General features: G+C 38.5%; 1 protein-coding gene across 2 annotated transcripts in view; it reads right to left on the minus strand.

Moving 5' to 3' along the window:
* Positions 1-10,587: 10,587 nt before the first annotated feature.
* The window catches only part of DENND2C (DENN domain containing 2C), a 43,132-nt gene continuing 27,091 nt past the window's right edge, over positions 10,588-26,628 (minus strand). The window contains exons 6-19 of one of the 2 annotated variants that reach the window (XM_075196297.1): positions 26,207-26,303; positions 25,922-25,966; positions 24,685-24,872; positions 23,623-23,732; positions 23,388-23,457; positions 22,764-22,841; positions 20,934-21,074; positions 19,170-19,318; positions 17,005-17,182; positions 15,996-16,037; positions 15,069-15,174; positions 14,257-14,493; positions 13,323-13,409; positions 10,588-11,910 (exon numbers count right to left, since the gene is read on the minus strand). In XM_075196297.1, the coding sequence (XP_075052398.1) occupies positions 11,879-11,910; positions 13,323-13,409; positions 14,257-14,493; positions 15,069-15,174; positions 15,996-16,037; positions 17,005-17,182; positions 19,170-19,318; positions 20,934-21,074; positions 22,764-22,841; positions 23,388-23,457; positions 23,623-23,732; positions 24,685-24,872; positions 25,922-25,966; positions 26,207-26,303 (1,560 nt within the window). In that variant the 3' untranslated portion in view covers positions 10,588-11,878. Of the gene's footprint in view, positions 11,911-13,322; positions 13,410-14,256; positions 14,497-15,068; positions 15,175-15,995; positions 16,038-17,004; positions 17,183-19,169; positions 19,319-20,933; positions 21,075-22,763; positions 22,842-23,387; positions 23,458-23,622; positions 23,733-24,684; positions 24,873-25,921; positions 25,967-26,206; positions 26,304-26,628 lie in introns of both variants that reach the window. The other variant, XM_075196296.1, reaches the window with a different exon arrangement.

Raw genomic sequence — 26,628 nt, forward strand, 5'->3', positions numbered from 1 at the left:
GCTGTGCTGAATACTCGTTCAGAGTACACACTGGAGGGTGGGCAGCTTAGCTATTGCAAAGCAAGTTTGTACATGGGTTTCCATATGGCCTGCTTTTCTTCCCAGTAAGGAAAGGGACTGTCTATCAATTACCTCTTGAAAATAATCCTCCACCATCCTTTGCATGTTAATACTCTCATAGGATGGAGTTATGGGCAAGCTCATACATTTTTTTGAAAAATCCTTCAAACCAGCCCAGATGTTAAACTGTTCTGGTCTGCCCCTTGTGTCTTCCCTGCTTCTTTTTGGAAAATTTTATTTTTTACAAGCAGCAGCTGCTTGAGAAACTGAAGGAGGACACGTCGTCAAGTCAAGGCCCAGTTCAGCGGACAACTTGCTGAGCAATAGCTCCTTGCAAAAGTTCACATCTCGCTCATTTTGAAGCAAAGACTCAATATAGGTCTTAAACCTTGGATCAAGCACAGTGGCCAAAACGTAGTGATCCGAGTTCAAGATTTTAATAACTCGAGGATCATTGTGAAGCAAATTAAGTACTTGATCTAAAAGGCCAACATACTTTGCGGAATTGCTTTCTTTCATCTCCTCCTTAATTTTCTCAAGCTGCTTTTCCAATAGTCTAATTAAAGGAATAACTTGGCTCAAGCTAGCAGAGTCTGCACTCACTTCACACATCACAACTTCAAATGCTTTTAGCACCTTGCACAGCACTGAAAGGATTCCCCACTGTGCAAGAGTGAAATACATCCACCCTCCTTTCCCAATGTCATGGCTTGTGCAATATGCTTGGATGGCTTGGCGCTGTTCCTCCATCCTCTGAAGCATGTACAGGGTGGAATTCCACCTAGTTACCACCTCTTGCTTGTTGGTGACAGGTCAAGTTAAACTGTTCTTGGAGCTGCTGCAATCTCCTACATGCTGTGGTTGAATGCCTGAAATGCCCTGAAATTTTACAGGCCACCGAAAGCATCTCCTGCACCTCACGGTTATTTATTAGGAAGCTCTGCACCACCAAGTTGATGGTGTGAGCAAAACAGGAAATGTGATGGAATTCACCCAGCTGTAATGCTCGCACTATATTGTTGGCATTATCAGAAATGACATATCCTGGGGAGAGACCAAGTGGTATAAGCCATGTAGCAATCGCATCTCTTAGTTTTCGTAACAAATTTTCAGCTGTATGCCTGTTAGTGAAGCCAGTGATACAAATAGTGGCCTGCCTGTGACAAATGTTACGTAGTGGTGTACATGCTGCTGCTGGTTCTGCTGGTGAAGGCGAATGACCAACCCAATGGGCTGTCACAGTCATATAGTCTTTGGTTTGCCCACTTCCACTTGTTCACATATCTGTGGTTAAGTGGACAGTGGGCAGAATGGCATTTTTCAGCGCAATCTCTACATTTTTACACACTTTTTGGTATTGTTGTGGAATAGCTTTACAGGAAAAATGGTGTCGCGATGGAATTCTGTAACGCGGACACAAAACCTCAATTAACTGTGAAAAACCAGCTGCATTTATTGTGGATATTGGACGCAGATCTAACACTAACATGGTAGCCATGGCGTCTGTGATTCGCTTGGCGACTGAGTGACTGCTGTCATATTTGCTTCCCCTAGCAAATGATTGTTTCACAGTTAATTGCTGAAATGTAGGACTGCTCTTTTTCTTGGCCTTTCTCTGGGATGACGATTCACCCCCAGCAGCAGCAACAGCAGCAGCAGTGGGACTAATGCTTTCTTCAGTGCTTGTAATTTTCTGGGAAGAACTTTCAGCTTTTCCCAACACTTTGCCATGAACTCTCGTCAAATAGCGTAACATAGACGAGGTTCCAAGATGGTTAAGGTCCCTCCATCGACTGACTGTGGCTTGACATACACTACAATGTCAGGATTTGGGTAGAAATAATTCCATACATAAGAAGAGGATTTTTTTGTTTTATGCCCAGGCATGACAATGGCCTTTTTCTTGTCACGTGCCAGAACTGTTGCCACTGGTGCAGGACTTACACAAACAACCTCATCCTCATCAACATCCTCATTAGCGCCCTCGTCGCCTACACAAATCTCCCCCTCATCCTCTTCTAATTCCAAAGTGGCATCCTCAATTTGTGTATCAACGGCTACACTCGGGCTGCTCAGGCACACATCAGCAGAACTGCTGAAAGGGCCCTTTCTTTATGGGTACACAAACAGAATGTTCACGATTAGACATACCACTGACTCTCCACAGGGAATGGTGTCATTTATGATTCAGAGCATACATTATCCTCTAATGCCTTACTTTTTTCTTGCAGCTCGGCTTTCACGCGTAACAATCGCTGTGCACCACTTTTAGACTCCAAATTACTTGGTCTTGCTTGGTCACGAGTGACCGTACAAGAAGAAGGCTCAGTATAATTTTTTGATCTGCCACTAATAGAGAAAGGCGAAGGCCTCATTCTTTCTTTGCCACTGCGTGTGTAGAATGGCATGTTGGCAATTTTTGTTTTTTTATCAGCAGTTAACTTTTCCTCACACTTCTTTTTCGCTTCAACACGGTAAAAAAAATTTTGGTGGGTGTTTTTTTTCCCTGATTTAAAAAAACTATGTAATTTTACATAGGTTTTACCAGATGACATACTGGGAACACTACCATCAGGACTGGTGCCAGTACCTGCTTGCTGATTCTGCTCATATGTGGACTGCTTTGAATCCATTTTAATGAGCCCAAAGAACTTGTAGTACAAAATATTGTATAGATACTGCTGATAAATATGACTTTTGGCAGCCAGAAAAAATATTGTATCTCACTGGGGAATATGGGATACCCCAAAGCACTTGTAGTGCAAAATATTGAAAAAAAAGCCTCCTCTAACAGAATTGCTAGCAGAATTTCAATAAAAATTGAAAAAATAAAGTATACAATTATTGCTCTGTCCCTGTTTTAATACAACCTGTGACCTAACCCTGCTCTCTCCCTCTGTCAAATGGCGATGGATTGCTGTGGAGGCGGGTATTTATGCATTTCAAATATGGCGAGAATTGAGCCCAGAGATCCGACTACGTCACAATGGCATTTTGCCTCGATTTTGAATCCGAATGGGCGGGAGAGCTTGGCTCGGTACTCGGATAGGCGAAGTTCGGGTGGGTTCTGATCTCGGGGAACCGAGCCAGCCCATCTCTACAGGAAACAGCAATTGGTAGCTGCATACAAACGTAGGAGTAAACAAATATCGAAAAAATGGAAAACATTGACTGTTATAGTTCCTCTAGTTGGATAAACCAAGATAACCAATATGGGTATTTGAGCCAAAGACTTGGAGACCAGTGAGAGCTCCCACGTTTACAAAAGTTTTGGATTTAGAAGAGGTTGATTGCCAGACACGTTTACGGGCTTCTTAGGTTGAAGGATCCCACCAACACCTTTTTTAGATAAAGGGCCATGGATATTCATCTTCTTGAGCATGATGAGGGTCTCCTCTGGGGAACTAGTTGATATCACTTTGCCCTTGGATTGAACTTGGAGGGAGAAGGAGAAGCTCCACCCAGTGGTCGAAGTGAGGTTATGTATGCTTGTATGCCATACCGCTACTTCTCCTACTGCCTTTATTGTAAAACTATCAAATTCCATTCACTAACATTCCCATTATATTTTTCATACTGCCATTTCTAAACTTCCACTTCAACCACTGGCATTACCTATACTTTTGTTTGGTTTCATGTAGGTCTTGCGCTATAACCTCTATCTCTCTCTTTTTAAGTAAGGTTGTAGGAGTCAAATCATAAAAGAGCAGCAGCTTTGCTCTGTCAATTGTGACCTCAGGACACATCCTTGCCTCTTTTCTCATTTGCTACTTTGCCTTAAATAGTTCAAGTGCAGGATCACATTTATTGGGGTATTAGGATTTTGTGGCCAGGAGCATATGACTCAAGAATCAGCATGTTATCTGAGGCCATTGATGCAAGCCACTTTAAAAGAAAACATTTAGAAAATTGTTCCCCCTTTGCTTCTATAACTGCCTCCATTCTTCTGGAAAGGCTTTTCACTATTCACTAGATTTTGGAACGTGGGTTTTGGGGGGTTTGCATCCATTCATCCACAAGACCATTTTCAGAGGTTGGCCACTGCTGTTAGGCAATAAAGCTTGGCTCTCAGTCAGCGACGGACCTCGCTTTGTACACGGGGGCATTGTCCTGCTGAAACAGGAAGGGGCCTTCCCTAAACTATTGCCACAGAGTTGGAGGCAAACAGTTTTTCTAGAATGTTATTGTATGCTACATTAATAAGACTTCCCTTCACTGAAACTAAAGGGCCCAGGCCAAACCGTGACAAACAGCCCCAGACCAATATTCCTCCTCCCCCAAATTTTACAGTTAGCAGTACATCTTCGGGTAGGAAAAGTTCTCCTGGCATCTGCCAAATCCAGATTCCTTTGTCAGACTGCCCAATGTTAAAGTGTGATTCGTCACTAATTTCCACTAATCTAGAGTCCAATGGCAATGCACCTTACACCACTCCAGTCGACGTTTGGCACTGCACATTATGGTTTGAGGCTTGTGTGCAGCTGCTTGGCCATGGAAACCGAATTCATGAAGTCCCCAAAGCACAGTGCTTGTGCTCTCGCTTCCAGTGTTGTTGCTCCTAGACATTTCCACTTCACAATAATAGCACTTACAGTTAACCGGAGCAGCTCTAGCGGGGAAGAAATTTGACAAACTGACTAGTTGGAAAGTTGGCAATCCTATGACAGTGCCACACTGAAAGTTATTGAGCTCCTTAGTATGACCTAATCTACTGCTAATGTTTGGCTATGAAGATTACCTGGTTGTATACTTGATATTACGATCCTGTTAGCAAAATGTGTGTCTGAAATGGCAATATACACTTAGATAGTTGTTCCATCTATGGCAAAAATACAAGCCTAATAAGAACTTTGCATTAGTTATAAACTCTTTCATTATGTTTATAATTATAAACAGATTTAACAATATTCCCATCCACCAACAGAAGTTACCTACCTAACATTTCCATTTCTGTTTATAACATGGCCAAAAATCCCACCCTGCAAACTCGCTGCCTAGGTGGGATTCTTGACTCACAACTATCCTTTGTTCCCCACATTTACTCTATATTTAAACCATGTTACATAAATTTAAAAAACATTTCCAGAACATGCATATATCTTACACAAGTCACTGATAAAACTCTAATGCATTCACTCATCTCCCGCATTGACTATTGCAATTCCCTCCTTACTGGTCTTCCCCGAAACAGACTCCCCTACAATCTATTTTGGATGCAGCAGCTAGATTGATTTTCCTTGCAAATTGTTTTTCCTCTGCTCAACCTCTCTGTCAGTCTCTACACTGGTTGCCTGTTTTTTAATGGATCCAATATATAAGTGCTTCTACTAACATACAAGGCCATCAACAAAACTGCACCAACATACTGCACCTCACTTGAAATATCTCCCAACTCGACACCTCGTTCTGCACAAGATATGCGTCTCTCTTCCACTCTCCCATTTCTCTCCCAGGACTTTTTTCGAGCTGCACCCACTCTGTGGAATTCCCTCCCTTACACAATAGGACTACAAACCTTCAAGCATTCTCTGAAAACCCACCTCTTCAGACAAGCTTATAATTTTCCTCAACCACCCTCTTAACCTATTACCACCCTTTACACAATTCACAACCCTCTGAACCCCCAACCAAGATTGCTGTGCGACTGGATCATATAGCATACAAATCACATGCAGAGACTACTGGGAAAAGTGTTACCCTGTCCCTTGCCACCAGCTCATTGGTGCATTTCTTTCTACCACGGGGCTGGACGTGTCAAAACGGCGTGAACAAGTAGCTGCGAGGACAGAACAAAGACAGTCGTGAGGTGAGTGTATGCACACTGCAGATTTGGAACAACATTGTTCCATCATTGAACGAGATTTTTAGGTTCAGTTTGAAAAACTCGAACGATTTCATGTGCTTTGGAACAATAATCGTTCATCGTTCCAGGGTATACACTACTGTGATAACGGGCCAATCAGTCATTTATCGTCTGATTGGCTCCATAATCGTCTGAAAACACAGTAGTGTGTACCCAGCGTTACAAAGAAACAACTATGAAAATTATGATATTAAAATTTCCCTGGAAATACTGATTTGCTAAACTTAAAGTTTAGATATAGTGATTCATGGCCACTAGATGGCAATAATGGATAAGTTAATTGTACCTGTTAAATAGTATTTACTTCTTTTCTTATTATGTACTGAAAGAAGAAAATGTTTTCTGCTATTGAAAAGAACGTTCATTGAGCACACACAAAATGATTAAAACAAGATAAACTTTGTGTATAAATAATCACAAGCAAAGTATTGTTCAAATAATAAAAACTGTTTTTAACCAATCTGGCCTTTTTTCTGTCCCAGCAATTATCTATGTACTATAACCGGAGCTTCAGTTTTGTATAGAAATGACTATGATGCAAACCAAAATATTCAACACCATCTCCAGGAATTAACACAGCCCAACGAGGGCAGAATGGTGGCACAGTGGTTAGCATCCCTGCCTCACAGTACTGGGGCAATGGGTCCCCTATGTGTAGAGTTTATATGTTCTACCCAGGTTTGTGTGGGTTTCCTCCCAAAATCCAAAGTAGATTAATTGGCTTCTGACAAAAATGGACCCTAGGGTATTTTTGCATGATAGAGAATTTAGACTGTAATGTCTATGAATCGATGAATTTGAAAAGCAGCAGAGCATAGTTGTTTATAAAATGCAATACTTTCCATGGTCTTAAATGCATGATGTGTATTTTAGTAGTAGTGGTTGAGTACAGGTAATGCTAGAAAGGAGAATAATGTAATATCCACCTGTCATTTTTTACTATGAGCTGTATTGACTAGAAAGGGGAAAGCAATTTAAGTGCTTGTAGAATTAGTGGTCAATAAATCACTGTGATAAGCACGGTTTCTGTACTCAATGTGGTTTTCAGAAACAGCAGACAGACTGATGTATGCAACAAATGGACTTCATCATCATCATTTATATAGCGCCACAAATTCTGCAGCGCTGTACAGAGAACTCATTCACATCAGTCCCTGCCCCACTGGAGATTACTAGAGGGAGAGGGAGAGGGAGAGAGACTTTTTGATAGCAGCCAATTAACCTAATAGTATGTTTTTGGAGTGTGAGCGGAAACCAGAGCACCCGGAGGAAACCCATGCAAACACGGGGGCTTGGACCTAATTGGTTATTGAATTACAGTGGGAGATACAATACAAGGGGCTGATTATCCAACAGTCTGCAGCCTAGGGCATGAGGCTTTTGGGGGCACAACATTTTGGGAGCACAGAGAATAGATTTCTCCAAAGTAAAAAAAAAAAACATGAAAGAAAAATGTAGAAAGGTTTTAATCTTGACACATTACCATGGTAAAGGCTAAAGACAATAAGCCATCCTTCCGCAGGTGCTTAAGGATAAGTGAGTAGGAGATACAAGGACGGAGATAGGCATGACAGTCCCCTGGCCCTTCACATCTACACCCTCAGTAGTGCTGTTCATACCAGCGTGCTGCTATACAGTTCTAATTTTAACAGTTTGCAACACCTAGAAGAAGCTGCACAAAAGCACTGTGGTCATAGTGCATAACAAATTCTTACTGTGCATCTTGGGCCTAGTTTGAGGAGGGGGGCTTTCAGTGAGCTTTACTGCATGGACAGTCCACTTCTCAATACTTATCTCAAGATCAGTGATAGGGGGGACCATCAGTGAAGCTCTGGGAGATTTGCTAAATGAATTCTGTTGATAGTCCATTTTCGGGAGGATCAGTGTCCGTTTCAGAGAGAGGCAGGCCAACATTACTCATGCTGTCAGTGTTTAGTAATCCAAGCACAGACCAGGGGCGGATCTAGAGAATACTGCTACCCGGGGCGATGTAGGGGGGGTGGGGGGGCGATTAAGGCCCCGCCCCCTTTTTGACATCTGAGGCTGCCGGCGGCTGCATACTATGTGCAGGTCCGTTCAGCAGTGACAGGCAGGGACAGTGTGCTGCCCGGATGCTCTGGTTGTGTTTAAAACACAATCAGAGCGGCCAGGCAGCACGCTGGCCCTGCCTGTCACTGCTGAATGGACCTGCACATAATGTGCAGCCGCCGGCAGCAAGCCCCTGCTAGGGGAGGGCCTCCGGTGACACTTTCTTCCGTGGAAGCAACCTGTATACCAAATACTTTGATGCAAACAAAAATGTCCAACATACAGCTCCATCTACAGTAAAGTACTCAGGCTAAATAACAAAGCTTCTATTTTCTACACATCATTATAACTTTCTATAGTAAAAATCAAAAATTCAAACACACTTCATGTAACACTTTATTTGTAGTTTTGTGCCAATATAAAAACATAACAATGACATATACAGGGCCTATTAAAGCATTACATAATTATCTACAAAAATGATATGCAAAAGCATGTAATAATAATTTGACATTAATATACAAGCTCAATATGAGCCAAGTGTTCTAACTACGATAATATTATGTGAACTGTGCTACCTCAGATGTATACGTATGTGGTAAATTACAACTGAATGAGAGAGTAGACGTTATTCAGACAAAGATCATCACTGCAATATAAATGGGTTAAGCTGGTCACTGACTAATAAAGGTCAGGTCAGTTTAATTAATCTAACCAAACAGCAAAGAAGTTTTGAATAGGAGATCAGTACAGAAAGTGTTTGTATGTAATCTATCACTTTTTAAGGTGTAAAACCAGTTTATGTACAAATTAATTTTTTAGTCAACATACTGCTTTTGTATACCTTTCAATGTATGGTAATATTCTGCAATCAAATAGCAGTGTTAGTGTCAATTTAACTTAATAGATCTAAAATACATCTTGTGTGGATACAATTTAAACAGAAGTGGCTGGATTTCCTGGTGTGCCCACGGCACTTATTTATTAACTTTTTTTTATATAGTGCCAGCATACGCCATAGCGCTTTACAATTACGGACAAACACAGTAAAAACAAACAAAAAAAAAAACTAGACTGGGTGTTAAAATGGGTTAGAGGGCTCTGCCTGCAAGATTACAGCCTATAGGGAGATAGGAGCTTGATACATGAGGTTAGGTGCCACTTGGTGCATATTGGTGCCGCCAGATAGTAATGGGGAAGAGGTTGTTAGTGGGGTGTTATTTCACACTGTATTGCATCTCTAGTCAAAATACAATAGTTAGTAGATTCAAACATTTTGTGAATGTCACTTATCCTTTTGAATATAGTAAAATAATGATATGCTAGCTGGTCATTGTGAATAATCCACTGGTCACTGCACAGTTGCGTTTTGCTAGAGAGTAACGTACACATAGGAGTAAAATACGGGAACCATGAATAACTATTCTACCGCAAATCCATAGTCTTCTGAAAACAGTCACCAATCACAAACCAAAAGTCACACCATTTACATATGTACATGACACTATAATAGGTAACAAATCCAGTTTAACCCAAAATAACAAAATTTTAATGTACTTCCCAGAGTTTTACCAGAACTTCATTATCCACCCGAGATCCTGCTGAATCACCCAGTTCTGGCTGTAATTTCTGTCAGCATAGTCTTCTCTAGACAGGTGCCCATGGTGCACATCTAGACAGGCAGCAGCGACAGAGCATTATGACACCAGTGAAAGTGGAGATGAAATTTAGCAATTTACGGTTGATAGTGGCCACACCTTCCCTTGGCTCAACAATATAAAAATTCAACATTCATCATCACCATTTATTTATATAGCGCCACTAATTCCGCAGCGCTGTACAGAGAACTCACTCACATCTGTCCTTGCCCCATTGGGGCTTACTGTCTAAATTCCCTAACATACACAGACAGACACACAGACTATGGTCAATTTGTTAGCAGCCAATTAACCTACCAGTATGTTTTTGGAGTGTGGGAGGAAACTGGAGCACCCGGAGGAAACCCACGCAAACACGGGGAGAACATACAAGCTCCTCACATATAAGGCCATGGTCGGGAATTGAACTCATGACCTTATATTGAACCCATTCTTCTAAGTAACTTGTATCCGGTGTATGTAAAATGTTCAGTATATATGTGCAGACTTCATCTAGAACTATGATTGGAGAATGTGAGTCTTATATACTTTTATCATATAAAACTTGTAGTACAGATGGATCAGCTCTTTTGAACTAAATCAAATTGAATAAACATTTTTACTTTAATTACACGAGAACTGTTATGTTTTTGCATAAACATCCTTCCCCCATATAGTAAAATTGTAGGTGTCCTTTCCCCAAGATTTTCACCACCAGGATATACCTGCTCAATGTACGCTATAGGCCTCAGTGTGTAAGCAGGTTTTCAGAAAGCAGCTTGTTTACCATTGTAAAATGGATCAGTGACTGTGGCAGGAGGATGGTGGATGGTTTTGAGCAAAAAACTTTAATCACATTGGAGTTCTCCTTTAAATGGAACCAGACACGATGTGCAGAAATAACGAACCATCTGCAGTTTTGCCAATACGATTTTTAAAATCCGTTAAATCGTGTCATAATGAAATTTGTATCAAATATTCTAAATTTCTTTAGGACATAGTATATAGTAACATTTCTGTAGTGGACAACCTAGCTATGATGCACAAGTGGCACTTATGAAAGGCACGTACATTGTATGTATATATGTAAAATGCTATATAAAGTGCATTTCTAGAGTTTATAACTTTTACAGAATGACCTGAAGGCAGTTGTGACCTTTGCATTGTATATGCATGTAATCAAGATTCCAAACAGCATTGTCCCACTCAAGTTATACAGTATAATGTACATTACTATTTACAGACCATTGCACATTATGATACATTTCACAGTGGTAAGTGACGCCTGGTTTGGACATATCAATTCTAAGGGGAAAAATTTCCGTTAGTCACAAGGTGTAGTAGTACCGCACGTGTTTTGTTTCTGTGCATATTGTAGCAGGTACAGTAATGATAAAATCGCTCATGTTTACTCAGGCAAAAATTAGCAAAGATCATTACTGAAACATCACGTGAGACTACTACTGAATCTCTCAGCTAATTGAATTTGATTGTAACACAGCAACATCAAACCATGATATTCCAGTTCAATATATAAAATATGTATACTGTAATATTGTATGAAATCAAGTTCTACTTAGTCTGCTATTTACATATAAATTATATAATGATGAAGTGCTTTCATTTAATTTCTTCTGTTTGGAATTTCTTAAACTTGCAGTGAACCTATATTATTAGGCCCATCTGTCTTGCTCCTTAAGATAACACTATGAACGACTCCTGGTGATGTCCCATCTGTTTTATTGATCACCGATATCTGCAGATTCAGCATTGGTAATCTTGTGTTGCCAGAGTTCTCAAATGTGGTCATCTGTTCACATGAGATACGTGCTTCCATTTTTCCCAGTATGTCTGACAGCAATATCAAAGTAAAATCTACAATCCAACTAGGTCCAGGATTAAAAGTCTTGAAGGAAGAAACTCCAGTCAATATTTTTAGTACTGGATGGAAGTCCCAAATGTAGCACTTTCCGAGAATTAATACTCCAAGCACATGCTGCCTTCTCAAAATGTTCAAAATTGACCAGGATCATCTATCCACTTGCTCTGTGTTATGAACGAGAATTTGATAGACTCCAACCATTATCTACTGACTAAAATGGTCCGTTCACTATTTCATCAATCTTCCTACATTCCAGGAAAAGTCAGAGGAAGATAAATGAGAGTTCTTTTAATCTTCCTGTAAAATGAGCCATCCAGGTAAGAAATTGTGACTCAAGTCTGGGTGATTCCAACAGTGGTAAATCCATATGTAACACAGACCAACAAATCCGTAAGTTCTTCAAGTGGATCATTTCTTTTGAAGAAACTTAATTTTACTACCTGGAAGCAATAGACAATAATTAAATTCTGTACAAATTATGCTTTTTTTTAATTCAGACATTGATACAATACAGTGCGTTTACCCCAGAACTTTTTTTTGTATGTTTTACACTTTTAGTGTAAAAGTCCGCTCAAACAGGCTGATGCCTCTTGTTTCATACACTCTTGGCCCAAATGTAAAACTGCAATTCGGGGAAGAGTAGGAAAAAATAAATCACTCTGTCCATCGCTGTTTCTCACCAGAGCCCAGGGGGCTCCGTCATGTGACACTGCAGAAGGGTTTGTGGCTGTATAGACCTATAGGAAGTTCCTATTGGTTCATGCAGCTACACAATCTTTTACGCTCCATTTTGCAATGGTAAACAAGCTACACCAGCACCCCCAGCTAACTGGGAGTGCAACTTCAAAGCAGATACCATCCTTAAATTGAAGATTTATTAACAACAATATAATTTAAGATACCAAGCCTTAAAACAGAGCCAATCACTTAAGCAAACAACAAGTAAAAAAAAAAACAAAAAACTATTTGCTTACTAAATCATATCCTCTATTTTGGGATATTTAGAAATATGATGTGATTCGCGTCATTTTGGCTCCGCCCCCAGTGACATAATGCCTGCTTTGGGTCTTTTTACCACAGACCCCAAACAGGCATACATCACTGGGGGGCGGGGCCAAAGAGGCGCAAATCTCAAAGCCCTGCCCCCTTCCACCCTCCCTTCACACCCCTCTTCAGTGATCTCCCGGAGGGAGCCTGTTAAAAGTAGATGAATATGCTCTTATGACATCAAACATATTTCTTTTCACTAAGCTATGCCCCAAAAATACTGTATTTAGAGGATTATACTTTAACAAAAAAGAGGATCCCTAGGAAGAGAAAAAGGATAAAAATATGACAAACAATGTCAGAATGGTGACCATTTACAAGAAATCTAATTAGCATCATATAAACTGGGTGAAGTCCTACAAAAAATATTATACAATCATTCATTAATATTTACATTGACAATTAGAAAGTGAAATATAAGGGTAGTGGTGCATGCCTAATTTTAGAGAATTTTTATAGCAGCTGCAAAAGCACAGCGCGTTTACAGCTCCTAACTTGTAATGAGCACTCAATACACTCTGTTGAATTATGATGAATTTCAATTGGAGTGCATATTTAATAAAGTGCTTTAAACACTTGTCCAATGTGCTGTTGTAAGTGTTTTAAAAACTGATGAAGTGGTTAATGCACTGTTTAACATCTTTTGCATATTACTGATATAAATGAATTATTTAAATTTGGATTAATTAGACGCTGCACTTCAATTGTAGCATTTAAGGCACACGTGCAACATCGCCCTGAGGTTGCAAATTTATAAAAAAAAATGAATATAGGAGCAAAGATATAGTGTTGGATTGGAACATACTTAAGCCTTTCAAAAATTTGTTGACTCCGCTGGGCTCCGTCTCAGGAAGAGTCTTCAGATATTCACAGGCTCGAACCTCAAAAAGTCCTGAATTAAAAATATTATTATAATTAATTACATATCTTATTGTCTTCCATAGGAAGGATCAGAAAGTAAATATTCCCAATTATTTTTCAGTAATCAAAAACTACTAGTCATGTCAAACATTTACATTATTGGACAATATAAAAAAAGGGGACATAGTTAACTGCACAAAGGAAGTGTATTAATAATGACTTTCATTAAGTAAAATTTACTAATAATTCTTAGACAGAATCTAATTGGTTGTTATGAGTTACAGTCCCACAACAATATTCATAAAATGTCTCCAACTGAATTTAATGTAGATCCCTTCATAATCAGGAATAGTCCAAATAATTATCACTACATTGGTAGTGCCATAACAAATTACACTTTATTGGCCTGAGTCATTAAGGAGAGCAAAGGATAAAAAATAAGTAACTTTGCACCTGGGTAAAACCATGTCGCACTGGGGGGGAGGTAAATTTAAATGTAGGGACAGATTTATAGTTTGGGTAAGGTTTGTCCTAGATCAACTTTAAATTTCAGGGTGAAAATAAAGCTATCAAGTATTTTTGTGCTAGATGAAAAAAAACAGCCAGTATTTAACTTATGTGCAAAGTAATAAACTATATAATAAAACAATAAACACCCCTTGCATTGCAACATGGTTTGTCCAGGAGAACATTTACTCCTTTTTTTGCCTTACTTTCCTTAATGACTCAGACCCCATTTATTGAAAAGCTCAAAATCAAGTGTCCTCCTTACCATCTGAACTTTGGCTCTAGCCTTGTCTACTACGTTGAGTGGGTTATTAGGACCATTTACCCTGGATACTAGGAGTATAGTAATAGGCCACAGGCATTTCTCTTACCTCTGACCACACTTTTCCTCAGTTCTCTGTCCTGTGTAAATCCTGCAAACATCTGAGTCTCCATAAAGATGTCAAGGAATTGGCGTACACTCCTGGAAGTGTGCGACTTGCGGAAGGGCTCTCTCTGGAAAACCCGCTCGCCCTTCTCATTCACATACATGTGCAGAGAGTAATGTCCAACAATCTCCACAAAGAACCACACAAAGGATTCTGATACCAGAGAATTCAGAGTGACATCTTCTGGAGAGGGAATGAAATAATGTATCATATGTTTGTATAATAGTTTGTGTGGGAATAAGACTAAAATTCATTTACATTGTCATGTGATTGAATGCAGGATCTGAGTAACTTCTGAAAGATAGACACGGGCTACATGTTTCTGAGAAGAACTTATAACTTATTATACATCAATTGTACAGTAATTAAATTTAATGAGATGTATATATGGGTTTGTAAGTGAATGGAATTTGATAATTTTACAATGAAGGCAGTAGAAGAAGTGGCAGACCACTGTACGCCCCCCACTTCGACTGCTGTATACATTATATTTATGCACTGGAATGTTAATACATAGTGAGGTACAGTTAAGAGTTAAAATAAACATTTCTTTGATAGTATCCTTATTTGGGCATCTGTTTCTTAGGACAGTTTTCTACATTCGACTAGCTAACGCGGGACTACTTTACTATAGGCGAACTACTCAAACTGGCTCAGTCACTGGCCTTGAAGTATGTTTACAGCTATGTTGTTTTTAGAACAAAATTTGTACACTGACATCCCTCGACTAGGCCTCATAAGAGGTTCTTACTCACCTTCTGTGAAATGCTGCTCATGGTACAAGATGTCATTCCTCTGCTCCAAGATCTGGCACAGGGCAGCCTGGAGCTTGTGAGGTAGAATGTCATCTTCATCTGATATCTGCGAAGAAAGAAAAAGAGAGTAAGTTACAAATATAAAACACCTGCGTGCATTTGTGTATTTGTTACTGGCGCTTGTGTAATATCGAACATTTTGGAACACTACATTAAATGTGTTCACACACTATTAATAACACTTTCTTTCCATGGCTTATTATGATATGCCACAAACTCACGTGCTCTTATTCAGTAAGTTTGTATTCCTTGATGAATCATTTGTGCGCACACACACTTATATTTTTTCAGTATGTCAGTTAGGTGGAAACCAAGTGTCCAAATTATAATCTTCAGATGGGCAGGTTGAGGCCAGGGAAGAAAGAAAACGTGATTGTGCACTCGGTGCTGTACTGGTGGGTGGAGGAGTTTCGAATTAGGCCAGGTGGTATGTCTAGTGAACTCCCTAATCTTGGCGGACTGCCCAGGAGACCAGATTGAGCTGTCTGTTTTGCAACTGGTACAAAGGGCTTTATATGTAATCACAGGGCAGGGACTTGTATCCTCCTGAGTTCTGTAAAAGAAGATGACCTATATGTACATAATGGTCTGGTGTAGAAAAGGATACACCTAGACTATCATTATAAGTAACATCAACAGACTGATCGTCTGTTTTACAATTATCACAGCTGCCTTCATATTTCCTAACTAGATGGATGTCCCTTATAGATGTAAGAATAAAACCACAAAATGCTCATTTCTCAGAGCCCTCAACAATCTAAAGAATTGCAAATAAATTGCATTGTTCACATCCGTTCATATAAATAACATTAATAAATATATATCAGAGAATCGGGTGGGTCTCTATAAAGATCTAAAAATTCTCACCTGCTGAAGAAACTTGTTTGCACATAGATCAACAATTAATACCTAGAAGAGAAAAACAACGTGAAAGAAATTAATTCCATACACTGAAAGATTATCTTAACTATTGTGCAAATGTTTGGATGGTCCATAAACACAATGAAGTGCACCATTAGAATCAGTAATCAAGTAACAATGAGAACAAAGTAATATTTGTCGCAACAATATATTTTATATTTAATCATTCATGGTTCAGTCAGTGTACACTGCTGAGATTATGACCTATATTATCTTTTTTTTGCAATCCAACACATTGCATACTTAATCATTCATGGTCCAGTCAGAGAATCAACAACAAGAACTGCGGCCCAAACGGCTTTTTTCTTATTTGCACAAGACCACCCAATTGTTTGGTAAGCACACTTGAAAGAGCCCATCCACTTCCCAGTCTTTGGAAATAACACCATATAATCAATTTGTGCCTGGAATTGTGGATTTGCGGATACTCCAGAAAGTACCACAGAACTTACTACATAACAGCCGTGGCAGAGTTTAGTTTGAAGCAAAATGTGTGTTTTCTGGCTATAACTTTAATACTGGCAAGACCGTTCCGGAGAACAGAGAACAAGCCACTGGTCATCCTCCTTGTTTGACATCAATAATATTACTTACTAAAGTATTATTATGACAATATAGATCCTGTTTTCATTCTGTGCAATTTCTACTGAATGTCATGTAGTAAAATAAGAATGTAAGTATTCTCTTGCAAGCAAATTAACTTCAATATAATGGCTATAGCTACCATGTTTATGATGGACCATGATGAAACAGAAAACTATTTAAATTATTTTATCTGCCTTTTACACTTTTATTTTCTGCTTTATGTATTGCTCCATTTGCAGAGGATAAAAGCAATGCTATTTACAGAATGTTACAGATTTTTTTTATGACTATTGTATATAATAATACAAGCAGCATGAGTTTATTGATAACTACTTTCTAACCCTCCAATGAAATAAGTCAGCAGACTCACCTCTTCAATGGGAAGGTCACTTAGCAGAGGTAAGGAACATGACAAGATGCCGATAAGGAATGGAGTGGGAGAGCAGACAATGTCAATCATGGAAGCCGGAAGGACAGGGATGTAGGTGTGCTGCCAGGTGAAAGGATAAAGCACGGCGAGCACCGCATGAGCACACTTAGACAGGGTGCTAGAGAGAAAAGAAAGATAGAACATTACAATGGTTATTTTCGAACATAAAACAAATGAGAGTTTCAGTGCAATACCAGGAGACTACAAGCTTCTAAAAAGATTTTAGAACACAGTCTCCTGCTCAGTCTTTCTATATACTCCAAATTTAAAGTTACTGTAAAACACAGTTCTTGATTAGGAGGATATGGAACGACAGGGCAAGAGGCTATTCTGCTTTTCCCAGTCCAGTTAGTGATATTAGAATTCTGTAACAGTTTTTTCCATTTGTGAGGAACATGACAACTAAAGATATAACAATGTTATATAACCACAGAGTAATTTATTTTAGAATTGGAATAGAGGTCAAAAAGCTCATACTGCAGGCATTTGAGTTATTGTGGCATCACTGGCCTTGTGTAAATCATCCAATCCACACATTGCAATCCAGTCTATAAATCTGTCAATCAAACTACACCTCGGGGTATATTTACTAAACTGCGGGTTTGAAGAAGTGGAGATGTTGCCTATATCAACCAATCAGATCCTAGCTGTCATTTTGTAGAATGTACTAAATAAATGACAGCTAGAATCTGATTGGTTGCTATAGGCAACAACTCCACTTCTTCAAACCTGCAGTTTAGTAAATATACCCCCTGGTCTGTTAGAGAAGAACACCCCTCCTAACATGGAAACTTGCAGCAGAGGATTGAAAGAGTTCAGTGGACATATTTAGTTAAGTATAAACACTCCAAGTATTATTATGTACATTATTAAGCTTAGTAATACACTGCATCTGGTATGTATTCACATTCTCTTTAAAAAGAGGACTAAGCTGAAAATTAATTGACAACTGAAACTAAAATACAAACTGGCTTACATGGACGAGCTACAAACAACATTCCAAAACATATCTAAACAATCGGAAGCTTATAGGAATTGAAGGCATTTATAAATAATGTTGTGACCATAAAGGGTTTATAATCCTATGCACAGCATATTTCCTGTCTATGCCCTATTGAAGGATGAAATCAGACTCTTTGAAAATGACTGATATAGTTGAAAATGACTGATGAACAACAACGTGCACTCGGCTACATAACAAACGTAAATCTAATGGAAAATATCCTGTGTCAAGGTAATACAGATATATGAATGTTATTAGTAGCAATAGAAAATTCCTTGCTAACCAATTCAGAGGAGTTATTGTTATAACCCACACTCCTCCGGCCCCCTGGTTTCTGCCAACAACCACCACCTCACTACGACACGGATTACCTTTTCCCACTCCTTCCCCAGGACTTCTCCCAGGCTGCTCCAGACCTATGGAATGACCTTTCATGCTCTACCAGGTTAGCCTCTACTCTCCAAGCCTTTAAGTGTGAAACTAATTTCTTTATTGAAGCCTATCCGACCTCTCACAAGCTGGGCCCTCTGTCCTCATGTTCTCCTTCTGATATTGCATCACCCTCTGTACCTCTAGGCCTGCTTCCCATAGCCCTGTTTTCTTTATCTCAGGCCTACTTCATGTTGGACACTATCATCACTATTATTATCTGTCCTGTAAATAACTTTATCTGCATTACCATGTTATCTGTGTGTAATCTGTGAATAAGTAAATGTCTGGTCTTTGCATAATTATGTTAATAATGTAATGTATTATCTATTTATTGTATACTACTGTCAATGTCATGCACAGAGCTCTGCGGACCTTTTGTGTTACCTTGTAAATAACAGATAATAATAATAGTAGTAGTAATAAAGTAACAGGCAGTAGATTAGAATTGTTGCTGACAGTGTAAACATTATGTATTATGTTTCTCTGTAGTTAGAGGATATCCTCAAGTGACTCATGGGTATTTTTAGTTGTGTACAATTGAACGTTATTGAAAGCAGATGGGCAAAACAGTGTAGTAAATGTGCTCAACAAACTCATGACTCAGAGGCCCACCACAAATATAAGCATCATATTTATTCTAAAAATAGACAATAAGAAATGGCTTACTCACCTAAGATTGTCAGCAACAAAGATGACCCGTCTCTCCAGCAGAAGTGAGGCAAAAACCTTGATGAGGTGAGGAACACTGAGGCAGCTAAATAAGCAGTCAAAGTCTACATGTTCCAAGCGGGAGTCCATCGGCCTGCAAAGCTCAATGACCTGGAGAGGAGAGAAGAGTAATCGTTAAAAATATCAATTTACTGTGTTATACAGGAAATCTGCTGTCTTACTTCAACTTAGCAATGTTTAGACCTAACGAAGTAGATAACATGATATAAATAAAGCATATATATATATATATATATATATATATATATATATATATATATATAATATATATATTTATATTCATTCAAGAGACATGGATACACTGCAATCACCAATCACACAATTAATGAGGGAGGATGAGATCAGTTTATCCTTATATTGTTTTATTTTAGTGCTCTTTCAGCTTTTACGGATTGTTGACATATACTAAAATTGTAGTATATCATGTGATCAGACTCATGATCGACATACATTTACATCTTTTCTCCATTGGAACCATCTATATACATCTATACCTATATATTTTTACTTTGTAATGATACCCCTAAGATATGTAAATGTAAGTGGCAAAAACATCCCTCTTTTCATGCAAATGTATTTCTATGAATGATTTTATGACATTTTATGGCAGTGGTTTTTTTTTGTGTAATCTACAGTTGATGGAACACAATACAAGAGTAATGTCATTGGAGAGCATCGCAGTCCATCAACCAATAATAAATGCACAGGATGTAAGAACATACAATACAGAACATACAAAAGATAGAGAGAGGAGAGAGAGCAGGGAAGTGGGAGAAAGAGAGAGGGAAAGTGGCGGAGCGGGGAGGTACCAGTGTTTAAGTAGATTTAAACTTATTTTCTGCTCGTTTTAATGGTTTTGCACGTCATTGATCTAAACAGGCTTTATAAATCTGTGACGGAACCATTTCCCCATACTCATGTATTGAAACATGTTGGTGATTAGGACTGTTAGGAATATTTCCACCGGCTGGATATCTCCCAAACAAACCACCTTGGATGCGGATTGTAACAACCCTGGTTTTCAGATTAGTTCTGTTTTAACATACTACACAAGAGGATTTTTACTGTTTTTATTCCCCATCATGTACATAATTGGAGGATATTCCCTTCATAAGATTGCAAAAAGCCATAAACAGGAGGAGGAAGATTTCTATAAAGATTATCTAAAGGCTGGTTGTCTGATTCAGGCATGCGAGTGTGAATTTGGCAACATCTCATTCTGATTTGGAGTGTTCTTTTATGATATTACACTATTTTGCTTCTAATTTATGTTTTGAAAGATATAAGAAAAATTGTGCAAAACACAACTTAATCTGCAACTTTTTCCATTAGTGTAAAGTTACCATTGCATGTGTATACCGTGTTTTCACATGGGTGTTGTCACCGGGTGTTATTTGCAAGTATCGAATATTAATCCTCATTTTTCTTTGTTTTTTTTGTGATTCATTATCATTTTTTTTACTTAGGATACCATATACGAAAGTTTGAGGTGAACAAAAGAATGGAAGTGTATGGATTGAGATTCACCTTTCAAAACAATGACATTTACCATAAGGCTGTTTGCCGATTTTTGAATTTTTTTTCTTCTGGTTATCCTCTTTTTATTGTGGACTTTAGCGCCATTGGCTCATCTTGTTTTGTATTCATAGCAATAAGACTAAAGACTGACTATTATCCCACATTCCACATAAACTGACATAGATACCTCATTTCCTGATCCAGGCAGGAAGCTCTTCACAGTTATTGTTCTCCCAGGTGCAGGAAATGGAGCCTCCATGACACTGCGCATGAACGGAGACACCAGAGCTGGGGATATTACCCTCCTCTTCTCTACTTCATCTAAAATCTAGAATTAAATTAATTGGAAAATTTCATGTTGACTTTTACATAATTATAGCATAATATCTCCAGGTATATCACATTATTAATATAATACATTTGTAATAATAATTATAAGTAGCAAGTTACACATTCCTATCCAGAGTCATTTATTTGTAGTCTGGCCTCTCCAATTCAAAATGTATTTGATAAAATACATTTGTTTAATTCACGGTTTCCCATATAGCATCCATTTAAAAATATATAATTTTTTGGTTATATACATTTAGTAATTCTTTGCTAAAATATATATATATATGTCCATTTTTTTCCTTTTATTGAGCAATATTGATAGCTACTTAGTCCAGTCACCTGCCTTTTTGAAAAAGAAAAAAAAAGGAGTGTGAATCTGACACTGAAGTTTGTATTGTACACCTGAAAATGGGTGGATTGTCTAATATCACGTACCAGAGGTTGAACAATGATATGACATACCAGCACTTCCCACTGCTCAGTCTAACATAGCACTTGGTGATCAATGGTTACAATTAAAATTATCTCCAATGCATAAGCCATAGTGGGTGATCAATATACATAGGCTTCAGTGCATTTTGGTCTACAGAAAAATGTCTGATACTTGTATTGCTTAGCCAGTAAAAGAGAAACAGTGTACAGTAGAAGTTAATTGACCTGAAACTGATATGTTTTAGCAAAACTCTATTTAGGAACTCCCTCTCAGCAGAATGAACAAACAAGTTATATTATTTACTTCATAAATACTCACAACACCATCTCCAGCATCTATCTTAGGACACAGGCACGTACTTTAGTGATTGAGCATAATATCCTGTATGCAGAAATCTGTCTCTGTTCGATGTGTGTCAGTCTATGGGGCAGATTCAATTGCCGGCAATGTAGCCCTGGACATCACTGTGATGTCCGGCTGCACACACTACTGGCCATTACGGCAGGGAATCTCTGCTCATTTTTCCCTCGCACCAAAATGAGCAGAGATTGCAGCCAAAAATTCGGCACTATGTGTCTCCGTGGATGTTCTAGAGACGCATTGTGCTCTATTGAATCTCCACCTATATGTCCCATGTATATATCAAAGAGGTCAGCCACAAGCAGAGATAAGTAAATTGTAATTAGGATGAAACAGAAAATCAATTCAAAGTAAAGTATTATATCCACTATCTGTTGTGACCACAAATAGCTAAATAATGCTTTAATTTCCTTATGGGGCAAGACACACTCTAATATAAAAGTAAATTGTTAGCATATAAGTATATTTCTAGTTCTCCATAGACAGAGCTCGGACAACTAAAATATTTGAAATGTCCCATGAGTGTATGTGTCTGTATGTGTATGACATGGGAGAGTTGGGGTGACACAGAGTGCTTATTAACAATATTTAATAAACTACGAAGGCATATTAAGGGATATCACTTAATGTGTCTCTGTATTGAATTAAATAGTGTTAAAAAGGATCTAAAATTGGCTTAAATTAATTTAAACCTATCAAAATTCCTAAAGCTTTGGGGATTGGGTGGCCCCTGGCCATTCAGTTACATTTGCCATACCGCCACTTTTCAATTTTCATTTCAACCACTGTCACATACTGTAACAGGGAGCATTTATCTAATATGCATTATCCTATAACTCACAGAACTAATTAAGAGTATTGCAGACTTAATTCTTACTGCTTGATAATTACCTTAGAGAAAAGGTTGAAACAGCCCAGTCTGCTGACCATGCAGTACACTTCTGGTAGACGTTTGCCTTTATCCTGAGGCTAAAATTGAAAGGAAAGTAGTTAGGTATACGGGTTAATGTGTTTTGTTTTTTTTAATACTTAACATTTTGGTAAAAATTAATTTGTAATCAGCTGCTCCGTGCCACATTCACATAGAAGTATCTTGACTTTTTACTTTACAATTGAGTTCTTCTTCAATGTAATAATTTTTCTCTTTTGCCTTTACTCTACACCAGGGGTAGGCAACCTGCGGCTCTCCAGATGTTGTAAAACTACAAGTCCCAGCATGCTTTGCCAGTAGATAACCAGCAGATAGGTGGCAAGGCATGCTGGGATTTGTAGTTTCACAACACCTGGAGAGCCGCAGGTTGCCTACCCCTGCTCTACACACTTTCAAAACTCACAAAGCTGCCTAAACGCTTAATCACTGTGCACTAATGTTATAATATAGCCAACATCATAAAACAAACATAAACACACTGGTAAGATAAGCAAAAGAAAATAGTTTAAATTTTTGCAGCTTAAGATCTATAAAAACAAATACAGGTATATATGAAACATTGCTCTGAGGAATATTATACTTACCAGTAGTTTTCTGCAATAGCCAAACCATCTGCTCCCGTCTTCTCCAGTCAGGACAAAAGAAAAGGTTTCACTAAAAGAATTAGAATGTTTCATTATATTATATTGTTAATAAACATGGGCACTTGAAAATATATAAGTATAGAATTAAACTGCGTAGTTGACAAATGAAATGACTATTTTGACACCATCTTATACAACAATTTTCACACTTCAATGTCTTGCATTAAATCATTACCTTTTAAGATTTGATGTGGGTGCCCAATCTTTTGAATCAGGGAAGCAAAATTGTGGGATAACTTTGAGCCTCTCCTCTGTGTCCTTAGATTGCTTCAATGGGCGATCATTCTATTGAAAAATAACATTTCTTTTCAGTGATAAATCTAGCTATGTTTGCCAGTATTAGCAATAATAATCAGTTGTGTAAGTTGAATTGTGCAGTGGTGGGCCACTCATGTCTTGTATGATGTTACAGAGTAAAGCATAGTGTCACAAGCAGGGGCGGATCTAGAAAAATGCTGTACCCGGGGCGATTTAGGGGGGGGGGATTTAGGCCCCGCCCCTTTCTAGCATCTTAGGCTGCCGACAGCTGCACACTATGTGCAGGTCCGTCCAGCCGTGACAGGCAGGGACAGTGTGCTGCCTGTCTGCTCTGATTGTGTTTTAAACACAGTCAGAGCAGCCGGGCAGCACACTGTCCCTGCCTGTCACGGCTGGACGGACCTGCACATAGTGTGCAGCCGTCGGCAGCAAGTGTCTGCTAGGGGGGGGCGATACCCCCCTGGATCCGCCACTGGTCACAAGGCATCATTTGTATTAGTTGAAGGTACTGGATCTATTATCCAAAATAGTTATACCCTTAACATTCCCTCTTTACTACTTTGAATAACAGCGCTCCTCTCTGGGACTGCAGGAGTAGGAAATTGATGATCATATCTGTGTGTATGGCAGGATTTCCCAAACCCAGTCCTCAGGGCTCCCCAACAGTGCAGGTTTTCTGGATCACATGTGACATAATTAGGACCACCTGTGGATCTGTTACAATGTGTCAGTCAGTAATGAATACACCTGTGCTCCAGGAAGGAGATATGGAAAACCTGCACTGTTGGGGAGTCCCGAGGACTGGGTTTGGGAAACCCTGGTGTATGGTATGATTGTAACCATCTAACAATCCAATTACCTGCATCTATTATAGGTATAGCCTTGTAAACCAAAGGTGGCAACAGCTACATAGGTAAAGCTGGTGAAAACAAATCAAGACTGTATCAAAGATACTTGTAGTATCAGAGATGATTTTTACCTTACTGGGGTACTGTTGCGTAATGTAGGGAACATAGCTTTCTCCAGATGGCTTCTTCTGCAAAGAAACGACCACAAACAACTCAAACAGCTGCTGCTCCTGGAGTTCAATGAGGTCCCTCTCCAAAGTCTGGTAGTGAGGGTTCCGCTTTAGCGAACTCTGGACATGAGTCAAACGCTTATTGTGTTCTAAAGAAGGACAGTATATACAGAATTTAAACACAGAACTTGGTTTATGGGCTTCGCTTTATTTAACACAAAATAATATTTAGAGAAGAACATTTAAAGCTTGCTCAAGTTTATATGCAGAACCAGAGGGTGCCAAAAATGTATTCTGCAGCTTATGGTTTCTTGTAATTTAGGTATTGAGAAACATTGTTATGGGCGTCAAAAGATTAAGGAAGACAGCCTAGGAGTCCTGCCCAAGGTTCAAGTAAACACATGCTCCTACCCCTCATCTATGATAACTAAGCTGGTCCATCCGGAACAGCCAGCTATCCTAGATTTGGAAACCTATTGTCTTGTTTAGTGTTTGAACTTTTATGTGGATAAAAAAAGATTGGTAATTTCATCTACAAAAAGTATTGTGAAGTGGATGGTGGGAAATTTGGGCCAAAGTCATCTTGTCTGAGTTAATAAGACAGGGAGTGGTGGTAACTTTACAGGCAACAGCTGATGTACAGCATATAAACCTGGTTCCCATTCATGGACCATGTGACTATTCAAGTAATTTGATGTCCCATTACGGAGGATAAAACAAAGTCTATGGAGTTTTAAAATATGTGCAGAAGAACTATTTATTATATTCTATTAATAGGCATAAATGGATATAAATATAAAATGTGTTTTAAAAGACACTTGCAAATAAAATTAGAATAAACTTCAATATGTACCAATGCAAACAACAATTTCAATAGTATAATATGGACAACTGCACATGAACATACACCATCTCACATACATAATAATACTAATAATAATTATTATTATTTCAGATTTACTATCTTTATCATTCTTTTATTGTTTGAACCACAGTGAAGAAGACAGGGCAGGATGACAGTGGCAGATAGCCAACACCTAAGTGCCATTGCACAAATAACACAAAGCTTAATATTTAAAATACATTTAAAAACACAAACATCTTCATGTTCACAGCTATTCACAATATGCTACGAGAGGACCATAAACACCCACAATTTTCATTGTAATATGTAATAGCATAACATGTATTTGCTTACTTTTCTGGCGATCCTCTGCCTCACTTTCAGATTCACTTGCTTCTCCTAAACAATGGAAATGAATGAGATCACACATTAACGAAAATACCACTAAGCTGCTAATATTGTATATTAAAAATAAACATATAACAAGCTACCAAAACTGGAACAGGAATATCCTAAAAGCACAAACAAACAAAAAAAACAATCCTAAAACAGGCAGTTTCTATCTTACAATCTATGTTTAGAAAATCACATTGCAAGGTTCCAAACCTAGTACTTGACCAGATAAAAAGAAAGACATACCTTTTGATGAAGAAGTATCCTGACCAGCAAAGTTCTGGACTTTAACCTTCTTCTTTCCACGTTTAGCATCAAATATATCCTGTATTTTCACCACCAGCTGAAATAATACAGTAGCCATGATTGTAGGACGGTGTATGCGCAGTATAAAATTCGTCAACATAATCCAAACAACCAAAAACACACATGTAAAAACACGCAAACAAAAATGAACCTCATCATACATGAAGCGTAGAGAAAAAAGGCCACAGACATTGCAACAAAGAAATCCAGTTGTCGTGGAAATGAGACAGGAAGGATTTTGAGTGTGTTTCCTTGTTAGGCACAATCATATCCTGTATGGGGGATTTTTTAGTTTATTTCATCTAGAACAACTATAAACACAGGATGAGCATGGCTACCATCTTAAACAGGGTGATCCCAAA

Source organism: Mixophyes fleayi, chromosome 2, assembly GCF_038048845.1.
Source record: "Mixophyes fleayi isolate aMixFle1 chromosome 2, aMixFle1.hap1, whole genome shotgun sequence".
NCBI lineage: Eukaryota > Metazoa > Chordata > Amphibia > Anura > Limnodynastidae > Mixophyes > Mixophyes fleayi.